Raw genomic sequence first — 13,327 nt, 5'->3', positions numbered from 1 at the left:
TGTAGAGTCTGGAGGTGTCCAGCTACTGTACATTAAGCTGTAGACTAAGCCCCCAAGGGCAGGGCCCTCTCCCCACTGTAAAATCTGTCATTGTTAGGCCCCTTTCACACATCAGTTTTTTGCCATCAGTCGCAATCCGTCAAATTTTGAAAAAAACGGATCCGGCGACTTATGGCAGGATCTGTTTTTTTTCTCATAGACTTGTATTAGCGACGGATGGCCTCATGTTTCATCCGTCGAAAATTGTTTGTCCGGCAGCCGGAGACAACGGACATAGTAACGTTTTTTGTGTCCGTCGTTTCCTAGAATGCAAGCCTATGGTGCCGGATTGGATTCCATTATTTATTTATTTTTTTTAACTGAGCATGTTCTGATTTTTTTAAGATCCAATTAGCCGAATCAGCTGCATCCGTTGCATCAGTTTTTCCACAATCTGTGACGGATCAGTTTTTTTTTTCAAAATTCAACGTATTGTGACTGATGGCAAAAAACTGATGTGTGAAAGAGGCCTTCGTTAGTTCATTGTAATTTAGATTTGATTTTTTTATGTAACCCCTTCTCATATACAGCACCATGGAATCAATGGTGCTTTAAAAATAAATAACTATGCCACCACACCATAATCCTGGGAGCAGGTATAGTGTCATGTTCCCTCATGAAGGTCTCTTTATGGCGTTGCTCACATATTCTCCAGAGTAATCTCCGGCTATTCTTACTCTGCACTACTTTGGCTTTTGAGAATGGCGACGCCAGGTCATCAAAGAGGCTTTCACAAGACAATGTCACACTGGTTCTACTCTAGGGATTATGTTGTGGGGTAGCATAATGTACGCTAGCTGGACTACTCTAGTCTTCATTCCAGGTATACTAACAGCTCAGCATATCATTGGTTTGATTGTGGAACCAGTGGTACAACCATTTCTCTAAAGTGTCCCAGGAGCAGTTTTCAACAAGACAAAGCCATGGTCGCATGCTACCGTGAGCAGTCTGAGTGCTCCTATGGCTGTAGTGTTTTGGAACTTATCTCCCATCAAGCACATCTGGGAAGTCACTGGTCAACAATTACAAAAAGAGCTGCCAGCAGTGGATCTTTATGACTTTTGTGCTCAAGAGCATTCAATGTGGCAGAACATTTCTCAGATGAAAATTTAATAACCTTACTGGTAGCATGCCATGATGTGTAAGAGTGTGTATTTTGGTGCGTGGCCCTCCCTCGAAATACATTGAGATGATTTGAAAACCTTGCTTCTATTTTTTTATATTTGCACATATATTTAACATGTCTAACAATCCTGTGATTTCCTTAATTTTTCCGTCTTGGTGGTGCAATTTCAATGTTGAGGAGTCTGGTTAGCACAGCAGCCTTGCGGCGCTGGAGTCCTGGGTTCTAATCCCACTCAGGACAACATCTGCAAAGAGTTTGTATGTTCTCTCCGTGTTTGCGAGGGTTTCTTCCGGGTTCTCCGGTTTCCTCCCACATTCAAAAGACATACTGATAGGGAATTTAGATTGTGAGCCCCATCAGGGACAGCGATGATAATGTGTGTAAAGCGCTGCGGAATATGTTAGCGCTATATAAAAATAAAGATTATTATTAAAATAAAGATTAATATATATATATATATATATATATATATATATATATATATATATATATATATATATATATATATATATATATATATATATACACATACATACATAAACATATTTACACACATATACACATAGTGTATATATATACACAGGGGTAGGACAAAATAATGGAAACCCCTGGAAACATCAACAAAAGTTAGTTTAATATGGTGTAGGTCACCTTTTGCAGCGATTACAGCCTCAATTCTCCGAGGTATGGATTTAAACAAGGTGTGAATTGTTTCCAAAGGAATTTTAGCCCATTCTGCAGTTAAAACCCCTCCAGTCTAACTTGAATCTCTAAAATCGACCATAAATGCTCAATAATGTTGAGGTCTGGGGATTGTGGGGGCCAGATGAGATGCTCAACTTCATTAGAATGTTCCTCGTGCCATGCTTTAACGATTCTAGCTGTATGAATTTGTGCATTATCATCCTGAAAGATGGCACTCCCCTCCACCATGTTTTACGGTTGGGAGAAGGCAGTCTGGATGGAATGCTTCTTTCGGCTGCCTCCAAGTGTACACTCGGCCGGAGGTCGGAAATAGGGTAAACAATGATTCGTCTGAGAATATCACATGTTTCCACTGCTCGAGGGACAAATTCTGGAGGTTTCTACACCACTCTAAACGCTTGGAAACATTTGTCATTGAGAGCAGCAGTTCTCTAATTGCAGCTCTTTCGTGGAATCCAGATTTGTGCAGCTCCCGATGAACAGTTTTTGTGGAAACTGGGTTCAGTAGGTGTACCCTTGAGCTCAGCAGTGATTTTCGGAGCCGTGGTCTTGCGATCCTCTCTCACAATTTGCTTTAGAGTCCGCCGATCTCTCTCAGTCAACTTCGACTTTCCGCCGGACCTGTGCTTTGCGGACATTTTTTCCTTCTCTTTCAAACGCAGTCATTACTTTGGAGACAGTACCTCTTGAAACGCCAAGCATTCGGGCACTTTCTGTTACACTAGCGCCTGCCATACGAGCAACAACAATTTGGCCTCTTTGAAAATCCGAGAGGTCTGCCATGGATATCAGGTTCTCATCAATGTTCTTACAATTATGCAAAAAAAACTGTTAATTTACATACACACATTACATAACACAAATAATCAACTACAAAACATTACCATACGTCATGGTTTGCATGTTTATAACATGTTCGAAGATTATGATGCCAAAATATTAGGCGTTTCCATTATTTTGTCCAACCCCTGCATGTATGTATGTATGTATGTATGTATGTATGTATGTATGTATGTATGTATGTATGTATGTATGTATATAATATAAAAAATATATATATATATATATATATATATATATATATATATATATATATATATATATATATATATATATATATATATATATATATATATACACACACACACACAAACATAGTATATAATACTGAGATATATTATATTATGTATATAATAATGAGATGACTTATTTTGGCAGGGGAGGTTAGCAAAGCACCCTATTTACTATGAATTTCTAAGAATTTTAATTTACTATGAAAGCTTCCTATGTAGAAACACTTTAGTCCAGCTGCCTATCAGCAAAGATGCAGTTAGTAGCAGTTAGTGTCAAGTTTTGGTCAACCCTGATTTTCACAGTTCACCAAAACTTTTCGTGAAGGATTGGAGTTTTATTACAAACAGAGTTCCATACGTAAAGCAATATCTATGCAGTGACAGACTAAAGTAGCATTTAACCCACTTTTCCCCTGTGAATTAAAAACTGGTGGTAAAATGTTTCAATCTGGAATATTACTAGTTACATCTCCTGAAATGTCATAAAAAAGCAATCTAGGACTTATGAATGATTAATGACGTATGCTAAGATTACGGTGATATATTCATCGTCCTTAATGGGACATGCAAACTGAGCCAACAGTTAATTGTGGAAGGACAGGATGAGGGTGTAACCATTTTGCTGACAAGCTCAAGTCTTTTCAACCAAACATAAGGAATGATATTTACCATTTAAACTAAAATATGTATATGCTGAAAAAGAGTTTTAAAGTCTTGTACGAATTATGACACGTTGCAAGTAAGCCATCAAGAGTCTGGTATATAGCCTGCAATCACCAAATATTTGATACGATCTACCACTGTGATAAAGGACAATGACCATTCTCTTCTCCAGATTTAACAGGTATTCACTGCTTTACATGTATTAATGATAATTGCTTAATCAATACAAAAATTGTATCCAGTAAAGAGAAAAATGCACCAAAAGGTTAACAATAAATCATTTATCTTAGAAAACAGATTATTTTTTACTACTGTTAACTTTTGTCAGCTGTAAAAATCCTTTTGTGCCACTTTATGACGAATATAGAAGTGTACTTATAGATTAAGTGATAGCTAAACTCTTGGAAGCATCTAAGTTATGGTTGTCAGTTTCAGGAGTTGGCTAAAATCCAGTGGGTGACCAACAGTGTCACACTGCAGGAAAAAACATTAAAGGGGCTGCAGTTCTAAACCAGCACTGTAGCACCTTCACTTTCAGGATCGGTAGAGGCCTCAGCGGTAAAATCTCCACTGAACTGTGGACAGCATATCCTAGTAGTATATGTTCTCGCTTTCTGTGATGAGAATGCAAAAAAAACGACATCACTATATTTTTAGGCTTTTCTCCAGTTTTACATGTAAAAGATTATAGGGCAGGCTCAGTGGTATAATCATTTTCCTATATCATTATTAGCAAATTTTGCTGAGAACCCGCAGTACAGACTGCCTAAACGCTGTGTTGCTGCCTACACTACTAATCAGCGTCCTGCTCGTTGCTCTTCACTATTATAGCCTTTAGTACAAGAGTGAGCGCTGTAAAATATCCTCTGACGCGCAGAGCAAAGCAAAGGGCAGAGCAAAGTACTGCAGTGCGCAGGCATAGGGAAAGGTCAGAGAGGCCCGGCACACTGCAGTACTTTGCTCTGCCCTCAACAGGGAAGACAAAGGACGCCTGCGCAGGAGCCGCGGCAGGAAGAAAAGAGGAGGACCTCATCGTATGAAGATGGGAGGCGCCGGACCGCGACGCCCATCGGACCGGACCGCCTCTGGGTGAGAATAATAGAACCTGTTTTTCTTATCTTTCAGGATACCTCGGGGGCTTATCTACAGCATTACAGAATGCTGTAGATAAGGCCCTGATGCTGGTGGCCTAAAGGTACCGTCACACTAAATGACTTTGCAACAAGAACGACAACGATCCGTGACGTTGCAGCGTCCTGGATAGCGATATCGTTGTGTTTGACACGCAGCAGCGATCTGGATCCCACTGTGATATCGCTGGTCGTTGCTGAAAGTCCAGAACTTTATTTGGTCGTCAGATCGGCGTGTATCGTCGTGTTTGACAGCAAAAGCAACGATGCCAGCAATGTTTTACAATGGTAACCAGGGTAAATATCGGGTTACTATGCGCAGGGCCGCGCTTAGTAACCCGATATTTGCCCTGGTTACCATTGTAAAAGTAAAAAAAAAAACACTACATACTCACCCTCTGATGTCTGTCACGTCCCCCGGTGTCCGCGCTGCTGCTCAGAGCTTCCTGCACTGAATGTGTCAGTGCCGGCCGTAAAGCAAAGCACAGCGGTGATGTCACCGCTGTGCTTTAGGGCCGGCGCTTACACAGTGCAGGGAAGCTGAAGGCGCGGGACGTGACAGTCACCGGAATGTAAGTATGTAGTGTTTGGGTTTTTTTACATTTACACTGGTAACCAGGGTAAACATCGGGTTACTAAGCGCGGCCCTGCGCTTAGTAACCCGATGTTTACCCTGGTTACCCGGGGACTTCGGCATCGTTGGTCGCTGGAGAGCTGTCTGTGTGACAGCTCTCCAGCGACCACACAGCGACGCTGCACCGATCGGCATCGTTGTCGATATCGCTGCAGCGTCGCTTAATGTGACGGTACCTTTAGTTTATAGGCTAATTTTGGGGTGACAGATTCCCTTTACGTGAAAGTAAAAGTTAGCCCACTCTTTTGTATAAGAAGTTACTTCAAACTTGAATGATCTTAGTATGCTTTATTGTTGGCATGATATAGGACTTGTAGCAGCGATCACATTTTCATCTTTGGACAATCATTCTTGCAGATGTCCATAACAGTCAACAGGGGGCTTAATCAGAGAAATTATACCCCAGACTTCTGCAGACCAATCTAGGTATTTCCTGCAAAATATCACTCTGTTCTTGATGTGTTTGTGGTCGAGAAGCGGCTTCTTTGCTGCCTTTCTAGATAGAAGGCCAGTATCCAAAAGCCTTCGTCTGTGTGTGCAGATGAACTGAAATCTGCATGCTTCCATTAATTAGCAAGCTCTGTAATAGTGTTAAACTGTTCCCATAGCTAAATCCTCTCAAGGAGTCGATAATGGCATATACTGGACTTCCTTGGACATCCTGCTGCCTTCTTTACAGCAATTTATTCTCTCTTCTCCATAAAAGTCTTGATGATCAGAAAAATGGTTTATTTAAGGGTAATCTTACAAGTAGCAATGTTCTGGTCTGTAAAGCTCTTTTGGTACGAAGTAATGATAACTGCACATGTTTTGTTGCCTTGAACGTATCCATGGTTAACAGAACAACAATGATTTTAAGCATCAAACCCCTTTTAAAGCAAAATAAGCTCATATAATTCAAATCACCATATGAGAGTGACATCAGCTGCCTTGTCCTTGTTAACTATTTGTCTTGCGCTAACAAGAAGATCAATTAAATAATGGACCGTTCGTTTTGTGTAAGGGATAAAATTCAATGTAAATGGGGTTTTTGTGATTAAGTTAATTTTCATGGCTAGGAAAGACGTAAAATGTGCTGCATTATTATGAAGTGAGGATGCCAAAACATTTACATAAACTAAATTTCTAATGACACCAGAATGTCTACTAATAATTTTCCGTCTAATACATATGTCAGCACTGAGGGTCTTCAGTTTTGCATTTAACTCTACGATCTGACTGCAAAAATCATTCTAGTGCTTAGATAACATTAATGACGTCTTGTCTTTATGTCATTTGCTTACACTATGGTTTTCCCGATGTGCTTGAAAGCTTTCTCCACAAACTCACGAACACTGTGGACCTCCCCTGTAGATATCACAAAGTCTTCAGGCTCATCTGTTTGCAGCATCAACCACATAGCCTGTGGAGAAAATAAACAGCATAAGTGAACATGGCATGAAATCGTACAATAGGAGTCTGCTTTTCATACTTCTGCTACAATAAAGCATATCACTAGTACACATACTGATATATGCACCTCTCATTTCTTACTACACATTTATCTAAAATATTTAAGCAATTACACCACATTTTAAATAGTTAATATTTTGCAGGACATTGGGAAAATGTTAGGTGAATATTTTTGTTAATTTATTAGCTCCTTGATGCCAACATATTGACAACATATGCTAGGACACAGCTGTCCCTGCCTGGCTAGAATTTAAGGGACATGCAGTATATCTTTTTCTACCTATACTATGCAATTATGTCAAAGGCAGCCAGAGAGACAGTCAAGTTAAAGGTCCCTGCATGTTTCCAGGTTCCCTGTGAGTTTATCATAAAGGGAATGCAATAAGATATAACTTCAGTAACCATTTTAAAATACATCTGTATATTATATAGAATTAACACATTCTAAATCATACCTCCTAATTTTTCAGAAAAATCTGTTATGTGCCCATGAGAAATAATATATTCCGCATTGGGACAACCTGGACAGCTGAACAGAAACCCAAAAAGGTATGGTGTCTCAAATCTACCTCCAAAGCTGGTGGAAATCTGCATAAGGATGAGCCATTAGGCTACAAAGGGCCCATATATCGTTCTTGCACAGGGGCACTCTTATGTTTCTGCCTGACCTAGTGGGTAGAAAGCTACAGTGCTTGGGAGACAATATATAGCAGCTAAAGAGAAATGAGAAATTCCTGCTTTCCTACAAGTTCATAAGCAGCTGCCTTATTACAGCACAATATATCACCAAAATGTGATTCCAATACTGAGGTGAGGTAAAACACTTACTAAAAAGCAGCGCCACACGTGTTTCTCTCACTCTACTCCCCCTTTCTTGCATGGGATTCAGTGGGTGGCTGATCTGATAACTGAATGAGCTGGCCACTTGTATTGCTTTAAGCAAATCAAATTTAACTCGTTTTTTTCAGAAAAAAAGCATATTTACAGAAAGAAATATATGCATAAATACATTTGTGGTCAATACAAAAAAGACTGGTACATGATTTAGTCCTGGATCCTTTCCAACCCCACATTTAGCGGCTCCCACTTCCACTCTACCTCCTCATTCCATCCTCTCTGGTGGAGTCCCCTCAAGGCTCTGTCCTAGGACCCCTACTCTTATCCATCTATACCTTTGGCCTAGGACAACTCAAACTCTCATGGCTTCAGTACCATCTGTACACGGATGAGACACAGATCAACCTCTCTGACCCAGGCGTCACCTCTCTGCTGTTCAGAATCCCAGAGTGTCCATCAGCCATATCCTCCTCAAGCTCAATGTGGACAAATCTGAATTAATTATCTTTGCTCCATCTCATGTTTCTTCCCTACTAGTGATGAGTGGTGAGTATACTCGTTGCTCGGGTGGTCTCTGAGCATTTGTGAGTGCTCGGAGATTTAGTTTTCCTCGCAGCACCTGCATGATTTGCGGCAGCTAGACAGCTTGACTATACGTGGGGATTTCCTAGCAACCTCCGCATGTATTCAGGCTGGCTAGCAGCTGTAAATCATGCAGCTGCATCAACAAAAACTAAATCTCCGAGCACTCACAAATACTCAGACCACCCGAGCATGCTCGGGAAAACCAGAGCAGCAGAGTATACTCGCATATCACTATTCCCTACCTGATCTATCAAAAAAATGACATCACACTTTCCCCTGTACCGCAAATCTGCCATCTCGTAGTAACCCTTGACTTATTCAAGCCCTCGCCACCTCCTGTGGCATCCATTTCAAAAATATTTCTAGAATCTATACTTTCCTCAAACCTCAAACTACTAAAATGCTTGCACATGCCCTCATCATCTCCCGCCTTGACTACTGCAACATCCTCCTCTGTGGTCTCCCTGCTAACACTTTCGCACCTCTCCTATCATTCCTTAACTCTGCTGCCCGACTAAATAATCTCTCTAAAGAAAAGCAGATAGCGGAATTTCTACAAAAGACTGGTGAGTGCTATGTATTTGTAGTAAAAAAGCATTTTGGCAGGGGGAGTGAGGACGGGAGTGGGCAGAAGCTTGATGACCGCCGTTTCACACCTACTAGCGCTTCCACGGGTCAATTAATCTCTCTCCTCGCTACTCCACAACTTCACCCCTTCTGAAATCCCTTCTTTAGCTCCCAATTCCCCAGTGCATCCATTTAAAACTATGAATACTGACCTACAGTACAAAGCCATCCATAACTTTTTTCCTCCGTACATCTCCGAATTTATATTCCCCAACGTAATTGCCAGTCTTCCCAAGAACTCCTTCTCTCCTCCACACTTATTCGTTTCTCACCAAATTGCCTCCAAGACTTCTCCTGAATATCCCCTATCGTCTGGAATTCTGTGCCAACAAGTCTGATTAGCCACCACAATCAGATCCTTCAGACAGAAACTGAAAACCCATCTCTTCAAGAAAGCTTACAGCCTGCAACGACCTCGCTGCCACCTCAACACCACCGAAGCTGCTGCAACCCCCCAACCTATTGTCTCCTTACCAGTCATCATGCAAAATGTAAGCCCGCCAGGGCAGGGTCCCCTTCTTTCTGTACCAGTCAATCATTTTTAGTTTGTTTCCTGTAAATGATATCTGTATTTTGTATGTAACCCCTTCTCCTGTACAGCACCATGAAATCAACGGTGCTATATAAATAAATAATAATAGTCCTCCCAAAGACCATACTAAGGACCAGGGGGCACTCATTAAAGGTGGAAGAAAGGCAACTTCGGCAGCTAAATAAGAAAGGGTTCTTTACAGTTAGAGCAGCCAGACTGTGGAATGCCCTACCACAAAGGGTAGTAAGGCAGGCACTAACAGCGTTTAAAAAAGGATGGATGATTTCCTCACAACAAATGGCACTATGGATTATAAATAATTGATAGAGAATGTATAACTGGTGGGGAAAGGTTGAACCTGATGGACTGGTGTGTTTTCATCCTATATAACTTTGTAACATATTTCTTGGATAAGACATAATACAAATTACTTATACTCACATGTTCTATTGTTTTATTCTTGATTTTGATTTATTTTACTCGCTTATATAGCACAATTAATTCCACAGAGCTTTACAGACATATTTAAGCAATGTTTGCTGAAATGACAGTTACTTTACTTTAGGTTTTAATAACACATGATATAGGATAGGTAATCAAATTTATGCTACATTTATCTTAACATTCTTCATATCAGCAGCATCTAAGATCTTGGCCTAGTGGCCAGTGTAAAAGTTTAAATAATTTCCCATTCCATACATGGCACAGGTGTCCGTGTAGTCTATGTAGATGGGTGCTAACCCATACACACAGGATCTATTCTAGGATCCATTAATTCACGATGACAGGTCTCAAGGTGTATAGGTGGAATAAATCGCAGGGCTGTATAGTAAGTTTCTTCCCATGGAAAAAAAAAAAGCAAATTCAGATAGTGCTAAAAGGTGTGGATGAAACCACAACAAATAATGCTTTTGAAAATCTGCATACATTATTGCTGGTTTTCAGCGAGTTTGCTTATTTTTACAGGTGAAACATTTTTTTAAATGTTTCAGGGGTAAAAAAAAACTGCAACCACATGGCAAACCACATCTAATCACACCAACTGAATGTATTCTATAGATCCTCAGGATGCCGTTGCTACCATGATTTTGTTTCCCTGCCACTCCACTACTGCCTCATCTGAATGCGGTCTTATGATAACTGCCGTCAAGACCAATAGTATGCATATGACAATGCCATATGGTTTTCCTTGGTAATTATACTGAAGGCCAACTTTTTGGTAAGGATCCTTTTAAAAGCTCCGATTTACAGATCTCTCTACAAATTTTTCAATTGAAGGCTTTGGAATAAAGAATTAACCCATAAATATAGGACACCCCCCCACACAGAGAGAAAACTGAACATAGAGAAAAATAAGTCACTAAGACTGGGAGAAATCTATAAAGACTAGCTTTCAAAAATTTAATAAATGAGCAATTGAAATAAAACATCTTAATACAAATTGACAAGTTTTATTCGCATAAGGGCTAGGACCAGCCCACTGGGAGAGACAGAAAAGGGCCCCTGTGCAATAATATATGTGCCCTTTACAGCCCAAGAGCTCCTAAAAATGCAAAATTGCACCTGCTTTGGAGGTAGAAATGGGCCCCCTTACCTCTTGGGCCCCTATGCAGCCGCACAGGTTACACCAATGATATGTCAGCCCCTGGACCAGCCCACAAGGAAACCGCAGAATCCGCAGAGGCCGTTATGCAGGAGTGAGTTGCCCAATGCCCCATATGAGCACTAATTGGCACAATACACATGATTCCTGTTTACAGACAATAGCAGCATCTTCTCACTCATTTACCAAACTAAGCAGTGTACTATTATATAGAGGTAAAGGTAAATTTGTGAATGAGGATAATGTAATATATGCATGTAGCTGAAATGTGGGCCCCAGAGTCAGTGTAACAGGTTGGTCCTTGGCACTCCAGTCCCACACCGCAAACCAGGTAAACATTTTTTGGTTTAATAGCGACTGACATTTCCATCATTATAGCAGATATACTACGATTACAACAGATATGGGTGCAGTCACTGCCCATCTGGAAAAAGTACTCAAATATTAACAAACCAAGCTGCAATACAATGCTTTACTTTGTCGTTCAGAATACTTTTTTTCTTGCTCTTCCTTGCTATCACCTTCTGGGAACTGTAGGTGAACGTGTAGATCAGCCATGTTACTCTTGCTGGGTTTTTGTACAACTTTACTGCAACCTTATTTTTATAAATTAAAATTCAGACAAACAAAACCTTATGAAGCCTAGAAACACAAACATATGAGAAATCTGGGAATTTATTTAGCTTGGCAAAGAAAAATGCATTGCACCGTGTTGGTGGGAACACCATGTGCAAGGTGTTGGCCATTTTCAGACAACTCCTTTTCATAGAACACGAACACAGCCTCTGCACCAAGAACCGTCTCCTCTGGACGGGTGCTCCCGGCTGCCATAAACTCATGGAAGCAATAGACTCCTTTGCCTATTTAGTGGTAATAGTCTTCCATTTCTAGTAACAAGCACTAGAGCAAACAATAGTCTACAATTACAGGGAGGGCCGGATTCAATTGACCATATGCCCCTTTTGTCTTTAATTATCCAGCCATAATAGTAGCACTTTCATCCAGGTGTTTACACAGCCCACTCCGAGGTGTGAAAGAGACCCTAATGAGATGCCCCATGTAGAAACACTGAGGACTATTTCTCATTAGGCCAGATGAGCTCACAGGCATCATTCCTAGAGATCCACAAGTAACACACATTATGTCAAACATTCCATACAAAAGGCACTGGTAGGAATCCTTATTCATTAACCCCTTCATGACCCAGCCTATTTTGGCCTTAATGACCTTGCCGTTTTTTGCAATTCTGACCAGTGTCCCTTTATGAGGTAATAACTCAGGAACGCTTCAACGGATTGTAGCGATTCTGAGATTGTTTTTTCGTGACATATTGGGCTTCATGTTAGTGGTAAATTTAGGTCGATAATTTCTGCGTTTATTTGTGAAAAAAATGGAAATTTGGCGAAAATTTTGAAAATTTTGTAATTTTCACATTTTGAATTTTCATTCTGTTAAACCAGAGAGTTATGTGACACAAAATAGTTAATAAATAACATTTCCCACATGTCTACTTTACATCAGCACAATTTTGGAAACAACATTTTTTTTTGCTAGGAAGTTATAAGGGTTAAAATTTGACCAGTGATTTCTCATTTTTACAACAAAATTTACAAAACCATTTTTTTAGGGACCACCTCACATTTGAAGTCAATTTGAGGGTTCTATATGGCTGAAAATACCCAAAAGTGACACCATTCTAAAAACTGCACCCCTCAAGGTGCTCAAAACCACATTCAAGAAGTTTATTAACCCTTCAGGTGTTTCACAGCAGCAGAAGCAACATGGAAGGAAAAAATGAACATTTAACTTTTTAGTCACAAAAATGATCTTTTAGCAACAATTTTTTTATTTTCCCAAGGGTAAAAGGAGAAACTGGACCACGAACGTTGTTGTCCAATTTGTTCTGAGTACGCTGATACCTCATATGTGGGGGTAAACCACTGTTTGGGCGCACGGCAGAACTCGGAAGGGAAGGAGCGCCATTTGACTTTTTGAATGAAAAATTGGCTCCAATCTTTAGCGGACACCATGTCGCGTTTGGAGAGCCCCCGTGTGCCTAAACATTGGAGCTCCCCCACAAGTGACCCCATTTTGGAAACTAGACCCCCCAAGGAACTTATCTAGAAGCATAGTGAGCACTTTAAACCCCCAGGTGCTTCACAAATTGATCCGTAAAAATGAAAAAGTACTTTTTTTTCACAAAAAAAATATTTTAGCCTCAATTTTTTAATTTTCACATGGGCAACAGGATAAAATGGATCCTAAAATTTGTTGGGCAATTTCTCCTGAGTACACTGATACCTCACATGTGGGGGTAAACC

General features: G+C 40.3%; 1 protein-coding gene across 2 annotated transcripts in view; it reads right to left on the bottom strand.

Annotated features, from left to right (window-relative positions):
- GMDS (GDP-mannose 4,6-dehydratase) overlaps positions 1-13,327 on the bottom strand; it is a 964,998-nt gene that overhangs the window by 165,093 nt on the left and 786,578 nt on the right. For both annotated transcript variants that reach the window (XM_077269772.1, XM_077269773.1), the window contains exon 9: positions 6,654-6,772. In XM_077269772.1, the coding sequence (XP_077125887.1) occupies positions 6,654-6,772 (119 nt within the window). The remainder of the gene's footprint in view (positions 1-6,653; positions 6,773-13,327) is intronic.

This window comes from Ranitomeya variabilis, chromosome 6 (assembly GCF_051348905.1).
Source record: "Ranitomeya variabilis isolate aRanVar5 chromosome 6, aRanVar5.hap1, whole genome shotgun sequence".
NCBI classification, from domain to species: domain Eukaryota; kingdom Metazoa; phylum Chordata; class Amphibia; order Anura; family Dendrobatidae; genus Ranitomeya; species Ranitomeya variabilis.
The sequence above is the reverse complement of the archived record's forward strand: the minus strand, read 5'-3'. Positions and strand labels throughout refer to the sequence as shown.